Here is a 23,988-nt window from a genome sequence, read left to right on the forward strand (position 1 = left end):
ATACAAGGCTAGTGATTATGAGAAGCTCATGTTCGACAGCTTGCAGTTGTAGCATGGAATGAGGAGTTGGCTGGAAAGGAGATTAATGCTGCTTAGGTGATATTCAAGAACTCTCTAATAGAAGCAATGTCTAAATGTGTTCTAAGGGTCAGAAGGTTAAATAAGGTAGGTATGAAATGGATGAATGAAGAGATTAAGCATGCGATACAGAGGAAAAAGGCATTATGAAGGCAACATAAGAGGAGTAGTAATAATCAATTCCATGAGGATTACAAAGAACAGGCAAGGAGCTAATGAATCCAAAAACAAAAATAATAAAAAATCCTAGGTAGTTCTTTTGATACTCATATGTAATCAGCAAAAAAAAAAAAATCGATTACAGAAGGATGACATTTTTTAGAGAAAATGGTATGAGAACAACGGCTGCAGCAGATGTAGCTGAGATAATTAATGAGCAGTTCATAAAGGTCTTTCATTCTGGTGAATGTGACATCAGAGTGTGAGAGCAGTGGATGATGAGGAAGAGAGACTGGCTATAAGTGAGCAAGAGATATATGGGGAATTGAGTAAACTTGATGTTTGCTCAATTTTCAATAAGGCTGTGGGACTTGATAATGTATCACCATGTATTTTGAACGAATGTGAAAGGGAGATGACATCTGCCTTGACATATTTGCTTAATACGAGTATTACATCGAGTCATGTTACAAAGGAGTGGAAGGAAGGCAAGATTATGCCACTTCCAATTGTAATTGACAGAACTCAAGCATCAATTTATAGGCCGATCTGCATGTCATGTGTTGTGGTTAAGTTGTTGTAGAAGCTTGTGAGAACTAGGATCCAGAATTGGATTGACAACAATGGTATTATCTTTGATGGACAGCATGGATTTGCTGAAGGGAGGTCATGTTTAAGTAATATACTTATTTATTACAATAAGGTGATGGCTTCATTGGAAAAAGGAAATGGATATTTAGATTTTGCAAATGCTTTTGATAGATTATCACATAAGTTGAAAGTTAAACAGAGTACATGTGGGTAAATATTAAACTAGTGCATTGGATTGGAAATTGGCTTTCTGATAGACATCAGCAAGTCGTATGGGGGATCAATATCTTGAAAGAGGAAAGTTAGTGTTGGTGTGCTGCTTAACCTGTTGGTTAATGATATTGGGAAAGACTTGAATGGAGATATTCAGTTGTTTGAAGATGTTGCAAAGTTGGGGTGAATTACGAGCAGTAGAGCAGATGTTGTGGCATCTTAAAAGGAGACTTGAATAAATTGCTTGAGTGGGCATCAGAGTGGGGATGTCAGTTCAGTGTTACAAAATATAAGTTTTAAAAATTTGGAAAACAAAGATGGGATGCTGAATTTATGCTTGGTGGGGATATATTGTCCAAGGTGGAAGGAATAAGAGATCTTCGAGTGATAGTGGATAAGGATCTGAAATTTAGGGGACACATTCCCAAAATTGTGAAGACAACACAAAGAATTCTGGGAATGATGTGGAGGATACTGACTTGTAGAAGTAGGGAGATTCGTGTTTATTGTATAAGACTATGATTAGGCCACACATGGACTACTGTACCCAGATTTGGTCGACTAGTTTTCAAAAGGACGAAGAGATGTTGGAAAGGGTCCAGAGGTGATTGACTAAGGTAGTTTCTGATCTCTGGAATGGAATGTTGAATATTGAGGATGAGGTTTAAAGTTTATTTTTCACTTGGTTAGAATATAATAAATTTAGTTTAATCCTTTATCGAAGTGTGAGCAAACAAAGTTTGCGCCTGAAAGTATATTCAGGACTGGGGTAAGGTGGTGCAACACCAGGGTGACTCCTTGCAAAGGTGGAGCAAGCTACCAACTCTCCTATCTCAGTATCTCCCATAATGCAAAACACATCTCCTTGCAGATATGTCTAATGTTATGCATTAAGGGAAGGGCCACTACCCAGACTAGTTTCGACCTTTATTATTGTCCCTTCAGTGGGAGCCAGGCCTAAGTGGAGATACCAGTCAGAAGCATTAGCAAGGTCATCTCTACCTATAGGAGTTGCCAATCTTCCTCTAAATCCAGAGTAATTTACTAAAAAGGTGGCACACCAATTGGCAACTCCTATAGGTAGAGATGACCTTGCTAATGCTTCTGACTGGTATCTCCACTTAGGCCTGGCTCCCACTGAAGAGACCTCAATAAAGGTCGAAACTAGTTTGTGTAGTGGCCTTTCCCTTAATGCATAACATTAGACATATCTGCAAGGAGATGTGTTTTGCATTATGGGAGATCCTGAGATAGGAGTGTTGGTAGCTTGCCCCACCTTTGCAAGGAGTCGCTCTGGTGTTGCACCACCTTACCCCAGTCCTGAATATACTTTCAGGCGCAAACTTTGTTTGCTCACACTTGGATAAAGGATTAAACTAAATTTATTATATTGAGGACGAGGGGTAATATGATAGAGTTTGTAAGGGGTTGTTATAAGATCAGTGTTGAAGAGGATTTTCATAAAATGGTGAGAGATTGGAGGAGAACAAGAGGTCATCCCTGAAAACTGTATAAGAAGTGTGTGAACAAAGGAGTGAGAAGCAGGTTTTTTACATGCAGAGTTGTGAATAATTGCCTGCCTTGACTCAGCGTTCAAATTCTGCAGAGAATTTGAACGCTGCAGTTTAAGATGCAGTATGTATGACAAAGTAACCTTCTAGATGAGTCTTTGACTCCATGGGGATCTTCGGATAATAATAAATTGCATTCCTATAATGATATCATTCTGTCAGCCGGATCTCACTAATGACTATTAAATTTTTGGTACATCAACCAATACTGAAAACTCTTGCCTTTATTTCTAATGTATCTGTCATTAATGTACATACATACATGACAGCTGAGTGCAGTTCTGATGAGTGTTTGTGGAACTTGCAACATAACTGGTTCAAATGTCGGCCTTCTTGGCAGAGCGGATATGCTATCCACTCCATGCCCACGGTAGGTGCGAATCCCACCATGGGCATGGATGTTTGTGATTGTCTGTGGAAATATCGGTAGTAGTTGACGGTAGATCATGTTGCCGTAATTGTGGTCAGTTGGCGATTGAATGGTGGAGACAGAGTTGTAGAGCAAGTGCCCTCCCTCGATGAGTCCTTGGACTCCCTGGAGGTGTCAAATAATAATAATAAAATAGGAAACTACAGTGCAATCTTGAAGCATATTTCTCTCCCTGTTTCCACTGTTTACACTTTTTCTTTCTTGACAAAAGTAGCAGTGGAACTATAAGGCAGTTAAGCATTTGGGGTCAACCTTAACAATTGTTATAATTTTCTCTTTCTCTCTCTTTGCAATCACAGTTTCTATCAATTGATTTAATGCATGCATCTGCACTTTCATGCAACTACCCACACATTATTTCCATGACTATTCACATTCCCCCTTTTGCTAAACAGTTTCTCCAAGATTCTTCACCCCAAAACCTTGAAATTCAATCCTCCTTGCATCCACCATTAGTCACTATGTTGATTGCTTCCTTTTTTCCTTAAATGATTCACATTTAACAATGTATACATTCTTTACACTGCATGGAAAAAATTTTCAAACCAAACTTGTGATCTCAATCTCCTCTATTGTTATACCTCACACTTAACTACAGTATATGTACATCATTAGTTGCCTGTAATAATAATATATATTATATAATATATTATTATTACAGGCAACTCCAAGGAGTCCTTAGACTCATCGAGGGAGGCCCAACATCATTTCAAGAACAACTATTCAACATTCACACAGTATCTATCATACTTCACCTTGAACTCATTTACAGTCATGGCACCCACAACAGACTCTGGCAGCTTATTCCACTCATTTACCACTCTCCAAGTAAAAAACCTAGCTCTAACACCCTTGCTAACCACACTCTTACCAAGCTTCCATGGATGGCCTGTAGTCCTCCCACCACTTAATCTTAGAGAAACCCTTCAGTAATTTGAATGTCTCAATCATATCATCACTTTTTCGCCTATCAAACAATTTCTGCAGCCCACAAATCTTAAACCTGTTCTCATAAGGTTCATTCCATAGTCCTGCTATTATCTTGGTCACTCGTCTCTGGATCCTTTCCACCTCCTCCCCATCAAGAAGAAACCTTGGCGCACATATCTGGGCACAGTAGTCTAGATGGGGTCTTATCAAGGCTCGATACAGAGGAACAATAATCTGTTTGTCTCTGCTCGTTAAGTGTTTTTCAGCAACCAAATGATTTGATGAGCTGATTTTGCCACTTTTGCAATGTGTCCCCTAAACTTCAACTCTCTATCTGCCAACACTCCCAAATCCCTGGCCTTGTCAATCTCCTGGAGTACAGTTTCACCAATGCGATATACTGCTGCTAATCTTTTCACCCCAAAATTTCACATTAAATTGACATGCATTCTCCTTAGCCCAATCCTCCAAATCATCCTGCAAAATTTTGACATCCTGAGCATTCACTATTGCTCTACCCAACTTTGCATCATCCATAAACAGATGCACAGTTCCTCTCAGATCCTTTCCTATATTAATGAACAAATTAAACAGTAGTTTTCCAAGAACAGAACCCTGCGGCACACCACTAGTCACAGGCCGTCTTTTGGAATCTACTCCTGAATAAACCACTCTCTGATATCTCTCCATCAACCACCCTCCTATCCATCTCACCAACCCTATATCCATTCTCATATGCTGCACTTTTACTGAATAAAATTCATTGTGGTATCCTATCAAAGGCTTTAGTAAGGTCCAGTAGAATCGCTGTAAACCCGTTACCCTTATCCAGTTCAGCCGTCACTGTGTTATAGAACGTGAGCAAGTTACTGAGGCATAATCTACCCTAAACAAAACAACAAAACCATGCTGTCCCCCATACAGTATCCCATTTTCATCTGTCGAATCTTGTATTTTCCTCTTGACTATTTTCTCCAAGACCTTAACAACAATTCCTGATAAGCTGATTGGCCGGTAATTTTCAACTTCAGTCTTGGAACCTCTTTTATGCAGTGGAACTATTTTCCCCCTCTTTCCACCCCTTGGGACTAACCCAGACCCGAGACTTAAATTAAAAAAAATGGACAAAGGCACTGACAATTCTTTAGCCACTTCTGGTACTACACGAGCTGGTATACCATCCAATCCCGCAGATGAATTGACATTCACCACATTCACTTCATTCACCACAATTTCCGTATAAGCTGTTGGTTCCTTCATTCCTGCAATGTCACCACCTGGATGATATACTCTTGCAAAGTGCTCACTCAGTAATTCTACCATATCAACTGATTCAGTTACCTCCCTACCATCAGCATTCTTTAAAATCAATCTGCCGTATACATTTTTTCTTTTACTTGCAACATATCGAAAAAACTGTTTGGAATTCTCTTTAGCCTGCATGGCTAATGTTCTTTCATAATCCTCTTTTGCTTTTCTTACCACACTTGTTACTCTTCTGGCCTGGGCTTTATACCGTTCATGTGCCTGCAGGTCACCTTTCTCCTTAAATTCATATACTAGAAAATATACTACATGCACGCACGCACGCGCACACACACACACACACTATTAACATTCAAATGCATTAGCAGTTATTATACACTTAAAATGCAAAATATTAAAAGCAGCAAGAATGAACTTGCCTTGTCATGAATAATTCCAACAGCACCTTATCATATAATATAACACTTTTAATATTTATTAAGTATCTAAACTCAACAAAACGCATGTTGTTTATTATTTTAACGGTATAATAGAACACAGAAACTAAGTAAATAATTAATTTATTGACTTGATGCTGATATTTCGCTGGTATTATAACCAGCATCTTCAGAGCACAAAAACACTGTTTGTCACAATACGCGAGACTAAAACAACATGGTGTACTTAACCAAAATTGTAGCAGCAACACAAAGACTAGAGTCCTGATTTTGGCGCCCTCTATCTGGAAAAAAAAAAAAAAAACGGCTATCATATATTACTAGAGTCCTAGAAAAGTGCTAGTTTTTTTTTAATATGACTGTCTCCCAGATCTTCGACAAGTTAATACAGCCATATTTGTTGAGATTTGGAGTGTGTTTTAGGGCTTCTGTCGCCTCTAAGAACAATCTCTCTGATTTATATGGGTTTCTGTGTAGTACTTTTGTGTTTTTCCAGTTGATCCTGTGTGCAGGGGTATCCAGAGCATAGTCTGCTAGGCCCGACTTCCCATAATGATATTTCCGGACATATCGTTTATGTTCGCTGATGCGGATATTCACAGTTCTTCCTGTTTGACCGTAGTAGGCTTGATTGCATGAGCAGGGTACTTGGTAGACTCCTGGATGTGATAAAGGAGGAATGCTGTCCTTGGGTGAGCGGATGAGGGTAGCTAATTTGCTACATGGTCTGAATGTGGTGCGTAATTGCATATTCCAAATCTCAACAAATATGGCTGTATTAACTTGCCGAAGATCTGGGAGACAGTCATATTAAGAAAAAACTAGCACTTTTCTAGGACTCTAGTAATATATGATAGCAGTTTTTTTTTTTTTTTTTTCAGATAGAGGGCGCCAAAATCAGGACTCTAGTCTTTGTGTTGCTGCTACAATTTTGGTTAAGTACACCATGTTGTTTTAGTCTCGCGTATTGTGACAAACAGTGTTTTTGTGCTCTGAAGATGCTGGTTATAATACCAGCGAAATATCAGCATCAAGTCAATAAATTAATTATTTACTTAGTTTCTGTGTTCTATTATACCGTTAAAATAATAAACAACACGTTCGACGAACACATAAGTCTGTCCACACGTTCAACAAAACACAATTTATAAAGGAACGTTGTTTTAACCAATGAGGTTATCTTTTCAGAGCACTTTTAACCACAGTCTTCCTCAATATGCCAAATGGCAGCCTCTCTTATTTTCCCTCTATCTGTCCTCCACTAGGAAACCAAACCATTCTTGAGCCTGCCTGTCTGACCAAATGTCTTCATGTCTGATCTGACCAGATAGCAAATAATACTGCTTTTCTTCTAGTGTGCATCTATCTTTTTCATGCTGCATTTGTAGTTTACTTTAGTGTCCATGTAATTTCTTGTACTGTGCCATTCATTCAAGGAAGAGGGTCATTAGTGCAGGGAGATACTCAAGAAAATTTATCGACAGCAATGACATATTGTATACCTTGAGTGAAGAAGATAAACCAATTTGGAGTCAAATGAATGACAAAGGGAATAAAAGGGGAATTACAGAAAAAAAAGATATTATGGAAGGCATATAAAAAGAGAGGTGGAGAACAGTTGTGAGGAATATAAAGCTAGAAAAGTGACTAGTATTGAAAAGAGAAAATAAATTAGAATATGAGAAGACCATCATTGCATTTCAAAGAAAATTCAAAGTAGTTTTTTTGCTATGTGTTGGGTAGGAGAAAAAAATATACTGAATGGATTATCTTGCTGAGTGGAGATGAAAATTGGGTGAGCAGAATACTTGACATAGTTCTGCTATTTAATAATCCCTTTATTAGAGTGCTCTATCCTGGTACTACATTCTTTATTTCTAGAAGAATAATAAGTGGTGAACTGTTAGAAGTGAATGAAGAGGATATATTCCAAATACTGAGTATGCTAATGTTATAAGGCAGGGGGGGACTAGATGGAATTTCACCACTTGTTTTAAGGGAATGTGCTGGAACTGACTGTGCTCATAACTTGGTCTTTTAATGAAAGCTTTGCAATTGGGCAGGTTCCTTGACAGTGGAAGAAGGGTAAGATAGTACAGTAACATTGCATAAGGTGGTAGTAGAATGGAGATATTAAACCATAGGCCTGTTTGTATCTCTTCTATAGTTTTTACGATTTTAGAGAAATTGGTAAGAACTTGTATGCAGAGTTGGATAGATGAGGGCAATATTATTTATGTAATCCGGCATGGATTTGTTAAGGGGCAATCTTTTTTTAGTAATATGGTTACCTTTTATAATAAAGTAACAAGAGCAGTGGATGAGGGTAAGGCATATGCTGTCATTTTTTGGATTTTTCCAAGACATTTGACAGGGTGCCATGTGACAAGTTGATTTTTAAGTTGTATTATGGGTTTGTATATCTGGTTAGTAGATTAAATTGGGAATTGACTCTCTGATAGATATCAGAGAGTTGTATATGGGGGGGGGGAGTATCAGGAGTAGGAAGGTAAGAAGTGGAGTTTCAGAGGGTTCAGTCCTGGGACCATTACTGTTCAATCTTTATTTCAATGTATTGTCACAGGAGTACAGGGAAATAGTCAGTTGTTTGCAGATGATGTAAAGCTTGGGAGGGTTATTATTAATAGTGCTGATGTTTTGGCTCTTCAGGAGGATCTGAATAAGCTGGAAAGATGGGTAAATAAATGGGGGTGTCAATGTAATGCACTTGATGTAAGGTTTAAAATTTGGGATCCAGAGATCGAATGCTTCATATTCACTTGGTGGAGTTATACAGGAAGGAGTGGAGTAAACAGTGGATATGGAGGTGATTGTGGATAGAGATTTGGAAGTTTCAAGGATATATTCCAGTGGTGAAGACATCTCAGAGAATTGGGTCAATGTTTAAAAGAACATCGACCATGAAAGATAAGTGTGCTGGTCCCATTGTATAAATCTTTGATTAGGCCACATCTAGATTTCTGTCTCAGATCTGGTCACTGGAATTTGAAGGGGATGAATAAATTTGGTGTGCAGAGGCTGATAACTAAAATGATATCAGAACTGTACAATGTTGATTTTGAGGATATACCTAGAGTATGCTGACTGCAGAGCAGTGGATAGAAGCAAAGGGGGGGGGTATGATTGAGGCATTTAAGTTGTTGAAAGGTTATTATTGTATTTACACTGAGGAGATTTTTCATATGGTAGAATGAGGGAAAGGAGCAAGGACAACGAGCAGTGGTGATACTTCTGGAAAACAAACTTCTGGATGTTAAATTGAGTGTCCAGCACACTGCCCAAATCTCAACTGCATAGAACACTTTTGGGACACATCAGGGAGATGCATTGATGCTCAAAATTCCCCTCCAGTAAACAAACACGACCTTATCCTTGCTCTGAAGGAGGTGTGGGCCAGTTTGCCTCAAGAACTGCTGAATCACTTGGTGCTAAGCATGGTATGACATTCTGAGAGCTGCATTGCAGTTTAGAGTTGACATATTCCATACTAAAATGTCTCTCCTCATAGTTTTCTCTATACACTCTACATTAATTCCTCAACTATGTGCTTAGGAAATTTAACTTTTGACAAAAATGTATTGCAATTTAATTTGTATGAAATTTATAACACATTTTTTGTGTAATATAATTTATTAGTATGCTGGCAATAAATTTATATCCACATTGGGCTGTAGTCATGAAATGTTTTTTCACATATAGGTAAAAATGTAGTTCATCTTTGGCTCTTGTGCACCAGTGTATTTATTTATCATTTATTTGGGTACTCAATGGAGTCGTTCTTTACTCTCCAAGTAAAGAACCAAGTCTGCACATCTTTACTAACCACACTCTTAGACAGTTTCCAAGTATAACCTCTTGTTTTCCCCCTTACTCCCCATGTGTTAAAAAATTTCTTCTTTGTCAATCTTATAGAATCCCTTTATTTAGTAACTTATAAGTTTCTTTCATATTATTCTCTCCTCCACCTGTCATCTAAACTCTGCAGCCTACACATCCTCAATCTGTCCTCATAGAGAACATGCCACAGACCTGTTACCAGCTTGGTCACTCATCTCTGAATCCCCTCCACTCCTCTCAATCCCCCAAGAAACATAGGTGACCAAATCTGTGCAGTAATCAACGTGTGGCTGAATTATAGCCTTATACAGAGGGATAATAAACTCCCTATCTCTACTCATCAGTGTGTTTTTCAGCATCAAAGTAATCCCCTCAGCTATTTTGCCAAATCTTGTAATATATCCTCTGAATTTCAAATCTCTCTCTCCTCTTCCCCAGACCCTTAGCTTCATCAATTTCTTGTAAACTAGTACCAGCAGTATGATAGGAATTTGTAATCGTTCATCCCCAAGTACATTACCATACATTTTACATAATTGAATTAAAACTGCTGTCCTTGCCCACACTGCCAGTTTATTTAAATCATCCTGTAAGATATCTACTTCACCTTTCTCCACTATTCCCCCCTTCCTAGTTTTGCATCATCAGCAAATAACTGAATATTCCTCTTCAAATCTTTTACTATGTCATTAATTATTATTATTATTATTAAACAAGACCTCATGGAGTCAGAGACTCATCTAGGAGGTCCTTTTATCTTACACACACATCTCATCATACCGTGTCTTAAACACATTCAAACTACTTGCAGACACCAGGCTCTCAGGCAAGGCATTCCAATCACTCACAACTCTGCACGAAAAAAACCTGCCTCTCACTCCCTTACTCACACCCTCCTTATACAGTTTCCAGGGATGACCTCTGGTTCTCCCCTGATCTCCCACTATTCTCTGTAGAACTTCTCCACCATTGATCCTATAACAACCCCTTACCAACTTGTAGGTCTCTATCATATCTCCCCTCTTCCTTCTCTCCACGAGACTCTGCAAATTACATCTTTTCAATCTTTCCTCATACTCAACATTCCAGAGGTTAGAAACTACCTTAGTCAGTCGCCTTTGGACCCTTTCCAACATCTCTTCATCCTTCTGAAAACCCGGTGACCAAATCTGGGCACAATAGTCCAAGTGTGGCCTAATCAAAGCCTTATACATTGGAACAAGTATCTCCCTACTTCTACATGTCAGTGTCCTCCGCATCATTCCCAGAAGTCTTTGTGTTGTCTTCACAATTTTGGCGATGTGTCCCCTAAATTTTAGATCCTTAACCACTATCACCCCCAGATCTCTTATTTCCTCTACTTCCAACAATATATTCTCACCAAGCATAAATTCTGCATCCCATCTTTGTTTTCCAAATTTTAAAACCTTACATTTTGCAACATTGAACTCACATCCCCATTTGCTTGCCCAATCACTCAATTTATCAAGTCTTCTTGCAAGGCCACATCTTCACTACTCTTTATGGTTCGTCCCAACTTTGCATCATCTGCAAACAACTGAATATCTCCATCCAAATCTTCACCAATATCATTAATATATAAGTTAAATAGTAATGGCCCTAAAACAGACCCCTGAGGCACTCCACTAGTGACTTTCCTTTTCCTGGATATTGCACCCCCATACACAACTTGTTGATACCTATCAAATAGCCAGTCTCCAATCCAATGCACTAATCTAATATCCAACCCCATCTGCTCTAGTTTGACTGTCAACTTATCATGAGGTACTCTATCAAAAGCTTTTGCGAAATCCAAGTATATTACTGTGTATCCTTCTCCTCTGTCCAAGGAAGCAGTCACTTTATTGTAATAAGTAAGCAGATTACTAAAACATGACCTCCCTTTAGCAAATCCATGCTGTCCATCAAAGATTATACCATTGTTGTCAACCCAACTCTGGATCCTAGTTCTCACAAGCTTCTCCAACAACTTAACCACAACACCTGACACACAGATAGGCCTATAGTTCGATGCTTGAGTTCGATCACCTCCTTTATGAAGGGGCACAATCTTGCCCTCCTTCCACTCTTTAGGAACTTGACCAAGTGCAAGACTCGTATTAAAAAAATATGTCAAGGCAGGTGTCAACTCTCTGGCACACTCCTTCAGAATACGTGGTGATATATTATCAAGTCCCACAGCCTTATTTACATCTAGTTTACTCAACTCCCCAAACACCTCTTGCTCACTTACAGTCAGTCTCTCCTCCCCATCATCAACTGCTCTTAATCTCTCCATGAAGTCACATTCACAAGATTGAAAGATCTTTATGAATTGCTCATTAAGTATCTCCACAACACATTCTGTAACAGCTGTCTTTATACCATTTCTTCCAATCAATGTCATCCTTCCATAATCATTCTTTCTTTTGCTGGCTACATATCGAAAGAACTCACTAAGATTCTTTTTGGCTTCATTAGCTAACTGCTGTTCATACCTCTCTTTAGCTACTCTCACCAACCAAGTCACCCTCCTTGCCTGGTCTTTGTAGACCTCATGAAATTGGTTACTTGCACTTCTCTTATGCTGTCTCCACAATGCCTTTTTTTTGTGTATTGCATGCTTAATCTCTTTATTCATCCATCTCACACCTACCTTATTTAACCTTCTCACCCGTGGTATACATTTAGACATTGCATCTACTAAATAGTTTTGGAAAATCCCCCAAGCTGCATTGATCTCTTTTCCAGCTTACTCCTCATTCCATGCTACATCTGCAAGCTGTCTCCCGAGCTCTTCATAATCACCCCCCTTGTAGCTCCACACATACCGTTTTTTCACAGGGGTCCTTGCACTGCTGGCAACTACCCAGGTAATCACCTCATGGTCACTTTCACCAATTGGTGGATGATTTGACACCTCATTTATAATTACATCCTCCGATGAGATGACCAAATCCAAGACTCTTAATCCTCATGTGCTCTCTGTTACATACTGTCTGAGGTAGTTATCCCTCAAAAACTCAAGAAACTCATTTTCTTTACCTCCAGTCGCTATCTCTTCATTCCAGTCTATATTGCCATAATTAAAATCACCCATAATGATCACCCTTTTCTTATTTGCTTGGCTTATTTGACTATACATTTCACTATCACCACCATCCACATTACCAGGTCTATAACAACATCCCACCAAGTATTTGATTCTATTCACCTCTATCTCACACCATACTGCCTCAAAACCACTGGCCCTATTTCCCTCTTGCATCTCTACCTTGTATGGACATAACTCTTTCTCTATCATCAATAGCACTCCCCCTCCTTTTTTATCCCTTCTATCCTCACGAAACACATCATACCTTTCCATCTCTATTCCTGTCAGGATGTCGTCCTCATCTAACCATGTCTCACGTATTCCAACAATCTCTGGGTACACAGACACAATTACTGCAACCATTTCATCCACCTTGTTTCTTATGCTTCTAGCATTGGTATACAAACACAACTCATTTCTGGATCTACAGCTAGTTCCACTGATATCATTCACTCGATGTGCTCTCTCCATGCTGGACTGGGGCCATTTCTCTTTCTGCCTCTTCATTTTTGAACCCTTTGCAACAACATCTGTTTCCTCTTGATCCCTGGTCATCCCATTACTTTCCTGCCTACACATGCTCTCACCTCCTCTTGGAGCATCCACCTTTCTCATGCTGTGTCTCCCTGTCCACCCTGGGCCTCCCCGTTTCCCTGCTCCTCTTGCACACCCATTTTCTCATTTTCTATACTCATACCACTCACCTCTCCATTCATTTCCACTTCTTCAATCTCTCCTGTCTTACTCTCCTGCTCTTCCACATCACTCCCCTCTCGATCTGATTCATTTTCTCTATTCACTTCTCTACCTTCCAGCAGCAGTCTCTCCAAGCGACTCACACCATAACCACTCAAATGCAGTCCATCGCTCCCATACAGCTCACTTCGTCCCTCAAACTCATTCCATACATTAACAAACTGTACTCGCATCTCCTCACACATTTCAGCCAGAATACCGTTCATAATCCTTGCTCTCCGCCTCATTTCACCACAATCATACCTAGGCAACACACTGACCACCCTTCCTGTCACACTATTCTCTTTTATCTTTCCAAGCAGTCTCTTGACATTCATTTTGACATGCTCTTTGTTCTCTCTCAAATCATTTGTACCAATTAATACAATTAACTCTTTTGCTCGCTCCCGCCTCATATCCAATGCCTCAATCACTCTACTTATTTTACCGCCTGGAAAACATACCTTGTGCATTTTATCCTCTAGCACACCTTTAATAATGGAGTCGCCATACAACGCCACTCGCTCATCTTTCGTTAACTCTTTCATGCCATCATGATTTATTTTAATAGTTTTGACCTGAATTCTCTTAATTTCATTCCGCATCCATTTCATTTCTTGCCTTATCCAATCTAATTCACTTTCCGAACCTCGCGACACATTCTCTCTATCACTAAATCTTTCTAACTTTCTAACTCTCGACCCCCTCTTCTCACTTTCCCTCTCATTCATCCTTCTTTGTTTCCGTACTTTCGGTCCAACATGCGTCCAACTTTCGCTATCATTCTTCTCACTTTTACTGTCATTCATCTTTCTTTGTTTCAGTACTTTCGGTCCAACATGCGTCGAACTTTCGCCATCATTTATTCTTTCGATTTTTTTTACTTACGATTTCTGCATTACGCAAGTTCTACTTTCATTCGTTCTCTCAATTTCATTTCTTTCCACCTCAATTTCGTCCCTTTTAACATCCGTTACGGTTGTCAAATCGCTCTTTTTCTTTTTTCCTGATTTTTTAACATTTTTTCGCTTCTCTTGCTCACCATCCTTTTCTTTCAAACGTGCAATCGCGATACAATCGGTACTAGCACTTTCTGTCATCAATTTCATATTCGCATTCATTAGTTCTTCGTTCAGGTCACACTTCGCACACACCCTTCTTCCATCCGCACTAAACATCCACAAATCATTTATGTAATCGAAGGAATACATATAACAGATCTCACACTTAACGAAACGACTGAAATCTACATTCAAATCATGGAATGACAATGCCGCCGCCATTTTTTTTTTTTTTTTCTCTCTGCCGGTTACTAGGTCTAATAATAACGATTTCGTAATTTAGTTTAGACAAGAAAAAAAACCCACACTAATAATACCGGTAGCGTACAACGTTTACAGCCGCTCTTACTCAAACCATTATGCATATATACTTAATTATTCCTAGTAAAAACTTATCTGAATCAGGAGCTCTTCAAAACACGTCCGCAGCACTTGGCCCACTCTAATGTACAAACTTACTAGTACAGAACCCTGGGACACTCTGATAGTCACCCTCATTTGCCTTGATTCCACTTTATCATACCCACGATATCTAATATCTATCAGCCATCCATTCCCATTTGCTCCAGCTTATGTAATAAGCTGGAGCAAATGGGAATCCATGCGGTATTCTGTCAAATGTTTAGTTTTCCATGCAGTATTCTGTCAAATGCCTTTGCAAAGGCAAGCAGCATGATGTAGCCATTTACTTTATCCAATTCTGCTGTCACCTTATTATAAAATGTTAATAAATTACTGGGGAAGGACCTTTTACAAAGCCATGCTTCCTCTCCTATAGAGTATCATATTCCTTTCCACTCATTCCTGAATTTTACTTTTGACCAACATTTCCAATTCTCTAACCACTACTCCAGAGATACTAATTGGTCTGTAATTTTTCACTTCTCTCTTGGAGCCATCTGTATGTAATTGAACTATTTTACCCTCTTTCCATTCCCTTGGAACCTTGTCAAAACTCAGATTAGATTAAACAGCTTTGTTAGCGGTACTGCTTTGTTCATGTTTTGATTAATGTGCATGCACATCATGGTTGTTTGTGTAGTTAAGTTATCAGCAACGTACTCAGAGCTGCTGAGTCATGTAACAACAACAAATGTTACACTAGATCACTGACTTTAAGTTAATCATACTGAGTAGTTATGAAAAACTGACACTTAGTTATTTTAGTTATGATAACTATAATAACATCTCATGATATATCGACTGTGTTATTTCAGTGACAGTGTTAGCAATATTCCATGATCTTCATGTGGATGCCACACTGTATGCTCTGGTATTTGGAGAAAGTATCCTTAATGATGCTGTGGCTATTGTATTATCAGGGTATGTATATTCACTTTATACTGTAGCACTAATTACATAACTTAGTAATCTTGCTGACTAACTGTAATAATAAAATTCTGAATTAATTGTGCACTGTTGAATGTTGCTGAAATGCATCTTGAAAAAGCATCAGTCATATTTTAGGTTATTCCATGTGAAATCATCAAAAATTAAATTTGAAGCTACATAATTTGTATTTTGATGAACATGAGCTATCTGGTTATCCTGTCCATTAGATAGCAATTTTTTAATAGTTTTGAGTATTCTCAATAATTGTTACATTTTTTTCAGTTTGGATACTGAAAAAAACGTAACAGTGTTGTTGAAATTCTTTTCTTGTTTATATTGTGTTTTGCTACTTGTTTGTTGTACTACTTCAGTTTCTAAAGATGGCATCCATAAAGAAATGTACGTCAGCAGCATTGAAGGCTTCTGTACAAAAGTCTAGCTTTGCCTTAGATTTTTCACAGAGAGTAAGAAGGAAAGTATTAATGTATGTGAAAAGCATCTGGATAGATTAGAGCGATTAGAAATGGGAACAAATGTCGGGACCATAGTAGATGAGCTTTGGTAGGAGTTAATGAAAATGACAAGCGAAATGAAACATCTTCCAGATGTTTCATTTCGCTTGTCACACAAAACACACACGTGTCACACTTAACAAACAGTTAAGGAGAGATTGGCTCATGATAAGGAGAAGGAGGAAGTTAATGTCATAAAAGAAAGAATCAAAATAGTTGTGTATCAGTGTATGGGGACTTGATCATTAGAGTGGGATTTCTAATAAAGTGCACAAAACATGCTTTCCTGGTGGAACAATAAAGCAAATAACCAATGTGTTGCAGAAAAGGAAATACCGGGTGTCAAAATTAGTGGCAGTCATGGACACAAATGACTTAGTTGGGGAGAAGAAGAATGTTCAGTGTTGTTCCTTAGGAAAGTGGTTAGATATGTTGCCTAGATATGATAATAGTGAATTGCGAAGGAGACTAGAGATAATGAATAGTAAGATGGCTGAGTTATGCTAGGCAGAGGGAGTTCAATTTGTAATCGGTGGAGTGAATTTGAAGGGAAGTTCAAATATAACGCTGGTGGATTACATTTGAATGAGTTTAGTGTTGGACATTTAGAAAGGCTATTGTTTTCTGAGAAGGCACAGAGTCAAGAAATGTAGCAAATGATCAGTCGACCAGTGAAACAGGATAGCACAAGTCAACAGATTGTACAGCAGGAGGAAGATGGATATGAGGTTCAAGATGTGGTTGCAGCAGCACAAAGTGATGGAATGCATAAAGGTGAGGATGAGACAGGTAAGAATAGAAATCACAGTCAGGATCAGGGAAACAGGAGTGATCAAACTGAAGAGAGAGGTATAGTATAGCAGTTAGATAGAGGGTGTTGGTAGGATGGCCTCAAACACTCAGCAATTGTTATGTTTATACACAAATGTGAGGAGTATTTGAAACAAGAGAGCTGAGTTTGTGGCATTGATTGAGACGATATGTTCATAAGTAATTGGAATAAGTGAAACTTGGTTGTCTGAGGAGGATGTGATATCAACAATAGAATTAGATGGATATATAATTTTCCAGAAGGATATAGATGTGAAAAGAGGAGGGGGAGTACTGTTAATGATTGCAGAGGAATTGTGTCCACAAAGTGTGGAAGTTGAGGGTGCATGCACAAATTTTGAATCTGTGTGGTGTGAAATATTGAAATAAGCAGGTTTGTATATCTGATAGGATGGTTATAGGCTAGGGAATGCAGAGAATATTGATTGTGAAATGTTAAGGCAAATTTGGGCATGTAAAAAGAAGGTGATCCTGAAGGGAGACTTTAATTACAGGAATATAGGCTGGAGGAGGAGCTAGTGTATGGGAACAAAGGGAGTGAGTTTGTAGAATTTGAGAGATAAGTATCTTAAGCAGCACGTGATTGAAGCAACTAGAGGCTTTAATGTTTTGGATTTGGCGATAACTTCACAAGATGTAGTTGTTAATGAGGTGTTGACACTGCCGTCGTTTGGTGAGAGTGATCATGAGGTACTTGTTTGGGAAGTGATGATACAAGAAAAGGTCACTGCCAAAAATGGATACATTTGGAAGTATAAAGCAGTTGATTATAGGAAGCTCTGTAGTCAGTTAGCATCAGTACGTTGGGTAGATGAGCTGAGCAGAAAAGATGTTGACAATGCATGGAAATTCATAAGGCAGTATCTCACAAAGTCAATGTATAATTGCAATGTACTAGGGTTAAACAAGTAAATAGAGTGTGAGCGAAATGGATGAACAGTGAAATCAAGCAAGCTGTGCTGGAAAAGAAAATGTTATGGAGGCGGTACAAGACAGTTGGATGTGATCGAATCCATGAAGAGTATAAGGTGTAGGCTAGAAAATTGACAAGCATGGTAAAGAAAGAAAAGGTGTGCAGTATGAGAGGAGATTGGCTGGTCAGGCCAAGGTTAACTCAAGGGAATTTTTCTGCTACATGACAAGCAAGAGGAGGAATATTTATGGCAGACTAACATTGGTGGATAATCATGGCAGCAGACTAACAGCTGCAAAGGATATAGTGGAATTATTGAACGAGCACTTAATCAGCATATATCATACAGGTATAAATTATCCGTACAATATATAGAAATGAATCAAGTGTGAGGAGAATTGGACATGAAAGAAACAGAGGTGTATCAGTTATTGGTTGGGTTAGATGTGAATAAGGCTGTAGAATGGATGACATGTCGCCACGTACACTTAAGGAATGTGCACCACAGTTGGTTATTCCCTTGACCTGGTTATTTAATGAAACTCTTGCAGTGTGTAGGGTTCCTAAGGAGTGGAAAAAATGCAAAATAGTACCACTCCACAAGCATGGTTCTAAGACAGAAGTCTCCAACTATAGGCCAGTCTGTATTACTGCAGTTGTGGTCAAGGTTTTGGAGAGATTGGTAAGGAATAGAATACAGAATTGAGTCGATGGGCATTGCATTCTTTATGATGGTCAGCATGGGATTTGTAAAGGATAGGCTTGTTTCAGCAATTTACTTGCATTTTATGATAAATTGATGTGGACACATTGAATCAGTTTAAGACACGATTGGATGAGCATTGTATGCAATAGTCAGTGCCTCCCATGATGAGTCTCTGACTCCATGGAGGTCAAATGTTAATAATAATTATGATAAGTTGGTGTACAAGTTGTAGAGGATGGGAATAGACATTATATTGGTTAGATGGCTCAGAGATAGACTCTCTGAACGAACCAGCAGGTTGTGTGTGATGGAGCAGTCTCAAAAAAGAAGGGTAACCAGTGCTGTGCCCCAGGGTTCTGTTCCTGGGCCCCTGCTGATGCTGAATTCAATTCCCTTCAGGAAGACTTGATTAGATGTTTCACTTGGACAAAAGAGTGTGGTTGTAGTTTTAATATCAATAAGTGCAAAGTGTTGCATTTTGGAGTGCAGAAATGTAAGGCTGTGTACAATATCAATGATTCTGTACTGAAGGAAGTGGATGATATTAGAGATTTGGGAGTGATGGTTGACAGTAGACTGAAGTTTGGAGGACATATTGCTAGTGTTGCAAAGGTTGCACATCATAGTGTTGCTATGATAAGTACTCTAATATGTAAGGATAAGGAAGTGGTTGTGCTACTGTATAAGTGAGACCACACTTGGACTATTGTGCTCAGATCTGGTCACCTGGTTTTCAATGTGATGTGAAGACATTCTTGAGGGTCCAGAGATGTGTGACTGAGACGATATCAGGAGTTTGGAATGCTAGCTATGGAGAGAAGTTGAAGAGATGTGGATTGCAGAGTTTGGTGGGTAGGAGGAAGACAGGTGATATGATAGACATTTAAGTTAGGAAGAGGATTTTATCAGATTAATCCAGAAGGGATTATAAAAAGAGTACAAGATGAGAGGGAAAGAACCAGAGGTTCATTTCTGGAAGTTATGTAAAAGTGTGGTGAAGAAGGGTGTGAGAGGAGTAGATTTTTTTACATGGAGAATTGTCAGTGAATGGAATGCATTACAAGAATTTGTTGATAACCCCCCAACTGGCCATGACATCTGTAGATGTCGAGATAAATCTGGATACGAAGCTCTAAAACCAATTGAATAACATGGATAAGAAGTGCAATTTGGTGTCACTATTTCATTGGCCGGTAGGGAGGTTAATGCAAGGAGTGTTAAAGACTTTAAGATTCTATGTGATATGTTGTCAGTTGAATGAACTGACAACATATGAATGAACCCTCCCACGATGAGTTTGTCGACTCCATGGAGGGTGTAATAATAATAATTATGACAATCATTTTTTTATAATAAATTAAGTTTAATTCTTCATCCAAGTGTGAGCAAACAAAGTTTGCACCTGAAAGTATCTTCAGGACTGAGGTAAGGTGGTACAACACCGGGCAATTCGTTGCAAAAGTGGAGCAAGCTATCATCACACCTATCTCAGTATCTCTCATAATGCAAAACACATCTCCTTGTGGATATGTATAATGTTATGCATTAAGAGAAGGGCCACTACCCAGACTAGTTTCGACCTTTATTGAGGTCTCTTCAGTGGGAGCCAGGCTCAAGTGGAGATGCCAGGCAGAAGCATTAGGAAAGTCATCTCTACCTATAGGAATTGCCAAATGGTGTGCCACCTTTTTATTAAATTACTCTGAATTTAGAGAACATGTTGAAAGTTTATTTTTTCACTTGGTCAGACTAAAATAAATTTAGTTTAATCCTTTATCCAAGGGTAAGCAAATAAAGTTTGCGCCTGAAAGTATCTTCAGGACTGGGGTAAGGTGGTACAACACCAGGAAACTCGTTGCAAAGGTGGAGCAAGCTATCATTATTATTATTCAGGCCTCCATGGAGTCAAAAGACTCATTGTGGGAGGTCCTTCCTAAGAACATAAAGTCTGTCAAGACTCATCGAGGTGAGCCCCCCCCTCCCCCCAAGAAACACAAAGTCTATCATACCACTCCTTAAACTCATTGACTGTTCTCGCTCTTACCACTCCATCAGGGAATGCATTCCACGGTTCAACCACCCTCCACGCAAAGAAACCACTCCTCACCCTCTTGCTCACAGTTTCCTTTCGTAACCTCCAGGGATGGCCTCTTGTCGTCACTCCTTCCCACTGTTCAACCAAGCGAAAGAAAACCCAGGTGTCAACCCTGTAACCACCTCTTAACAGTTTAAAAGTCTCAATCATATCACCTCTAATTCTTCTATCCACCAAACTCTGCAGTCCACATTCCCTCAGCCGATCCTCATAACTATCATTGTACAGCCCTGAAACCATCTTTGTCATCTGTCTTTGTATCTTTTCCACAGTTAATTTATCCTCTTCAAATCCTGGGGACCACATCTGTGAACAATAGTCCAAGTGTGGTCTGATCAGGGTCTTATATAACAGAATGATAACTGTTTTATCTCTGCAGGTCAGTGTCCTTCTCATAATTGCAGCAATCCTCTGTGTTGCCTTCACCACCTTTGCAATATGTCCCCTAAACTTCAGGTTTCTATCAATCATCAACCCCAGATCTCTTGTCTCCCCTAGTTCCTCCAGTATAACTCCTCCCATAGAGTATGCAGCATCCCATCAATGTTTCCCAAACTTCAAGACCTTACATTTTGATGCATTAAACTGACATCCCCATTCATTTACCCATCTATCTAGCTTATTCAAATCCTCTTGCAGGGCTACCACATCTGCACTATTACTAATAATCCTTCCCAGCTTCGCATCATCCGCAAACAACTGAATATCCCCCTGCAATCCACTGGCTATGTCATTGATATAAAGGTTAAACATATAGGTCCTAGTACTGAGCCCTGTGGGACCCCACTTGTAACCCTCTGCCTCCTGGAAAATGCTCCACCATACACAACTCTCTGATACCTATCAGACAGTCAATCCTGAATCCAGACCCATGTGCTGCAACTTAAATATCAGCTTATCATGTGGCACCCTGTCAAATGCCTTCGCTAAGTCTAAGAAAATTGCAGTATATGCCTTTCCCTCATCTAATGTTCTTGTAACTTTATTATAAAAGACTAGGATATTGCTAAAACAAGAGTGCCTTTTCACAAATCCATGTTGACTCTCACAGATAACATTACCCTCATCTGCCCAATGCTGTATACAGTCCCTCACTACTTTCTCCAAGATCTTAACAACTACTGATGACACACAAACTAGTCTATAATTAGACACTTCCAGTCTGCTACCATGCTTATGTAATGGCACTATCTTACCTTCCTTCCATTCCTTGGGCACCTTTGCCGAAGCCAGACTTTCACTGAAAAGCCAGGTTAAAGGCACTGTCAGTTCTCTAGCACATTCTCTCAAAACTCGTGGTGAAATACCATCCAGTCCCAAAGCTTTACTGACATCCAGAGTACTCAGTATCTGAAACACACTCTCCTCCTGTACCTCTAAACCTCAACCCAGCCCTATCCCTCTAGCATTAAAACTGACATCTCTATGATGAAATACTCTAATAAAGTGTTCATTGAACAATTCCACTATGTCCTCTGCATCAGTCACTCTATTCCCATTTTTATCCCACAATATCATTCTTCCACAGTCATTTCTCCTCCTACTGGCCACATAGCTAAAAAATTCCCTAGGATTTTCTTTGGATCTTAGGGCCAATCTCTTCTCATATTCCAATTTTGCTTTCCTTACCAAACTAGTCACTCTTCTGGCCTCTGTCTTATATTCTTCATGCATCTTCTCTTCGTCTGTTTCCTTATATCTCTTCCATAGCCTCTTTTTCGCATGCAATTCCTGTTTAATATTGTTTGTCATCCACTTTACTCCAAATTGTGTCCTCTTCTTCACTCGTGGTATACAACTTATCATTGCTGCTAACAAATATTCTTTCACAATTCTCCACGCATTAATGATATCTCATCCTTCCAATTCCTCCCTCCATGAAACTTCCTGAAGTTGACGTCTAAGACTATTATAATCACCTGCCTTATAATTCCACATAAGTTCCCGTCTCTTTGATACTCCTGCATGTCTATTCATTTTCCAAGTCAAAGCCATATGGTCACTCTCTCTCTCTCCAACTGGTGGGAGAGATGTCAACTCAGTTATTATGAACTCTTCTGATGCTATAACCAAATCCAAAACTATTGAACCTCTTGTTCCCTTCTGTTACATGTTGCCTAAGACATTTATCCCTCAAGAATTCTAGAAATTCCATTCCCCTATTGCTACATGCATCTTCCTCTCTCCAATTTATACTGCTGTAGTTAAAATCTCCCATAACAATCATTCTTCTTGCACTTGCCAAACTTAGCTGTCTAAACATCTCCTGGTCCTCCTCCTCTGTGCTCCTGGGTCTGTAGCAACACCCCACTAAATATCCTGTCTTGCCTACCTCTACCTCACACCATTGGCTCTCAAAATCATTTATCTCACTTCCTTCCAAAGCCTACACTCTTAGAGGACATAGGTCATCACTTATCATAAGCAGTACCCCACCACGCTTTCCCCTCCTATCCTGACGAAAAATGCTTTACCCAGCAACTTCTATTCCTGTGATTATATCCCCTTCTGTCATCCACATCTCAGTGATCCCAATAATATTTGGCCAGGCTGATGCTATCTGCGCCACCAATTCCTCTTCCTTATTCTGGATACTTCTGGCATTAGTATAAAGCATATAAATGCATATAAAGCTATCATCACTCCTATCTCAGTATCTCTCATAATGCAAAACACATCCTTGCAGATATGTATAATGTTATGAATTAAGGGGAGGGCCACTACCCAGACGAGTTTCGACCTTTATTGAGGTTTCTTTATAGGTAGAGATGACCTTGCTAATGCTTCTGCCTGGTATCTCCACTTGGGCCTGTCTCCACTGAAGCGACCTCAATAAAGGTTGAAACTAGTCTGGGTAGTGGCCCTTTCCTTAATGCATAACATTATACATATCTGCAAGGAGATGTGGTTTGCATTATGGGAGATACTGAGATAGGAGTGATGATACCTTGCTCCACCTTTGCAACAAGTTTCCCGGTGTTGTACTACCTTACCCCAGTCCTGAAGATACTTTCAGGCGCAAAGTTTGTTTGCTCACACATGGATAAAGGATTAACCTAAATTTATTATAGTCTAACTAAGTGAAAAATAAACTTTCAACAATCATTTTTATTTGACAGATGCATATGATTTTTTTTTTTTTTTAAATTTTGGAGAGTTTTAAAGTTAATTGCTTC

At 39.2% G+C, this 23,988-nt stretch overlaps 1 protein-coding gene across 1 annotated transcript in view; it reads left to right on the forward strand.

Moving 5' to 3' along the window:
* The window catches only part of LOC150100485 (sodium/hydrogen exchanger 9-like), a 481,199-nt gene that overhangs the window by 173,335 nt on the left and 283,876 nt on the right, over positions 1-23,988 (forward strand). The window contains exon 7 of the mRNA XM_090402508.1: positions 15,641-15,746. Coding sequence (XP_090258634.1) covers positions 15,641-15,746 — 106 coding nt within the window. The remainder of the gene's footprint in view (positions 1-15,640; positions 15,747-23,988) is intronic.

Source organism: Typopeltis vanoorti, chromosome 13 (genome assembly GCF_054136105.1).
Source record: "Typopeltis vanoorti isolate ZY-2024b chromosome 13, IOZ_Tvanoo_1.0, whole genome shotgun sequence".
NCBI classification, from domain to species: Eukaryota; Metazoa; Arthropoda; class Arachnida; order Uropygi; family Thelyphonidae; genus Typopeltis; species Typopeltis vanoorti.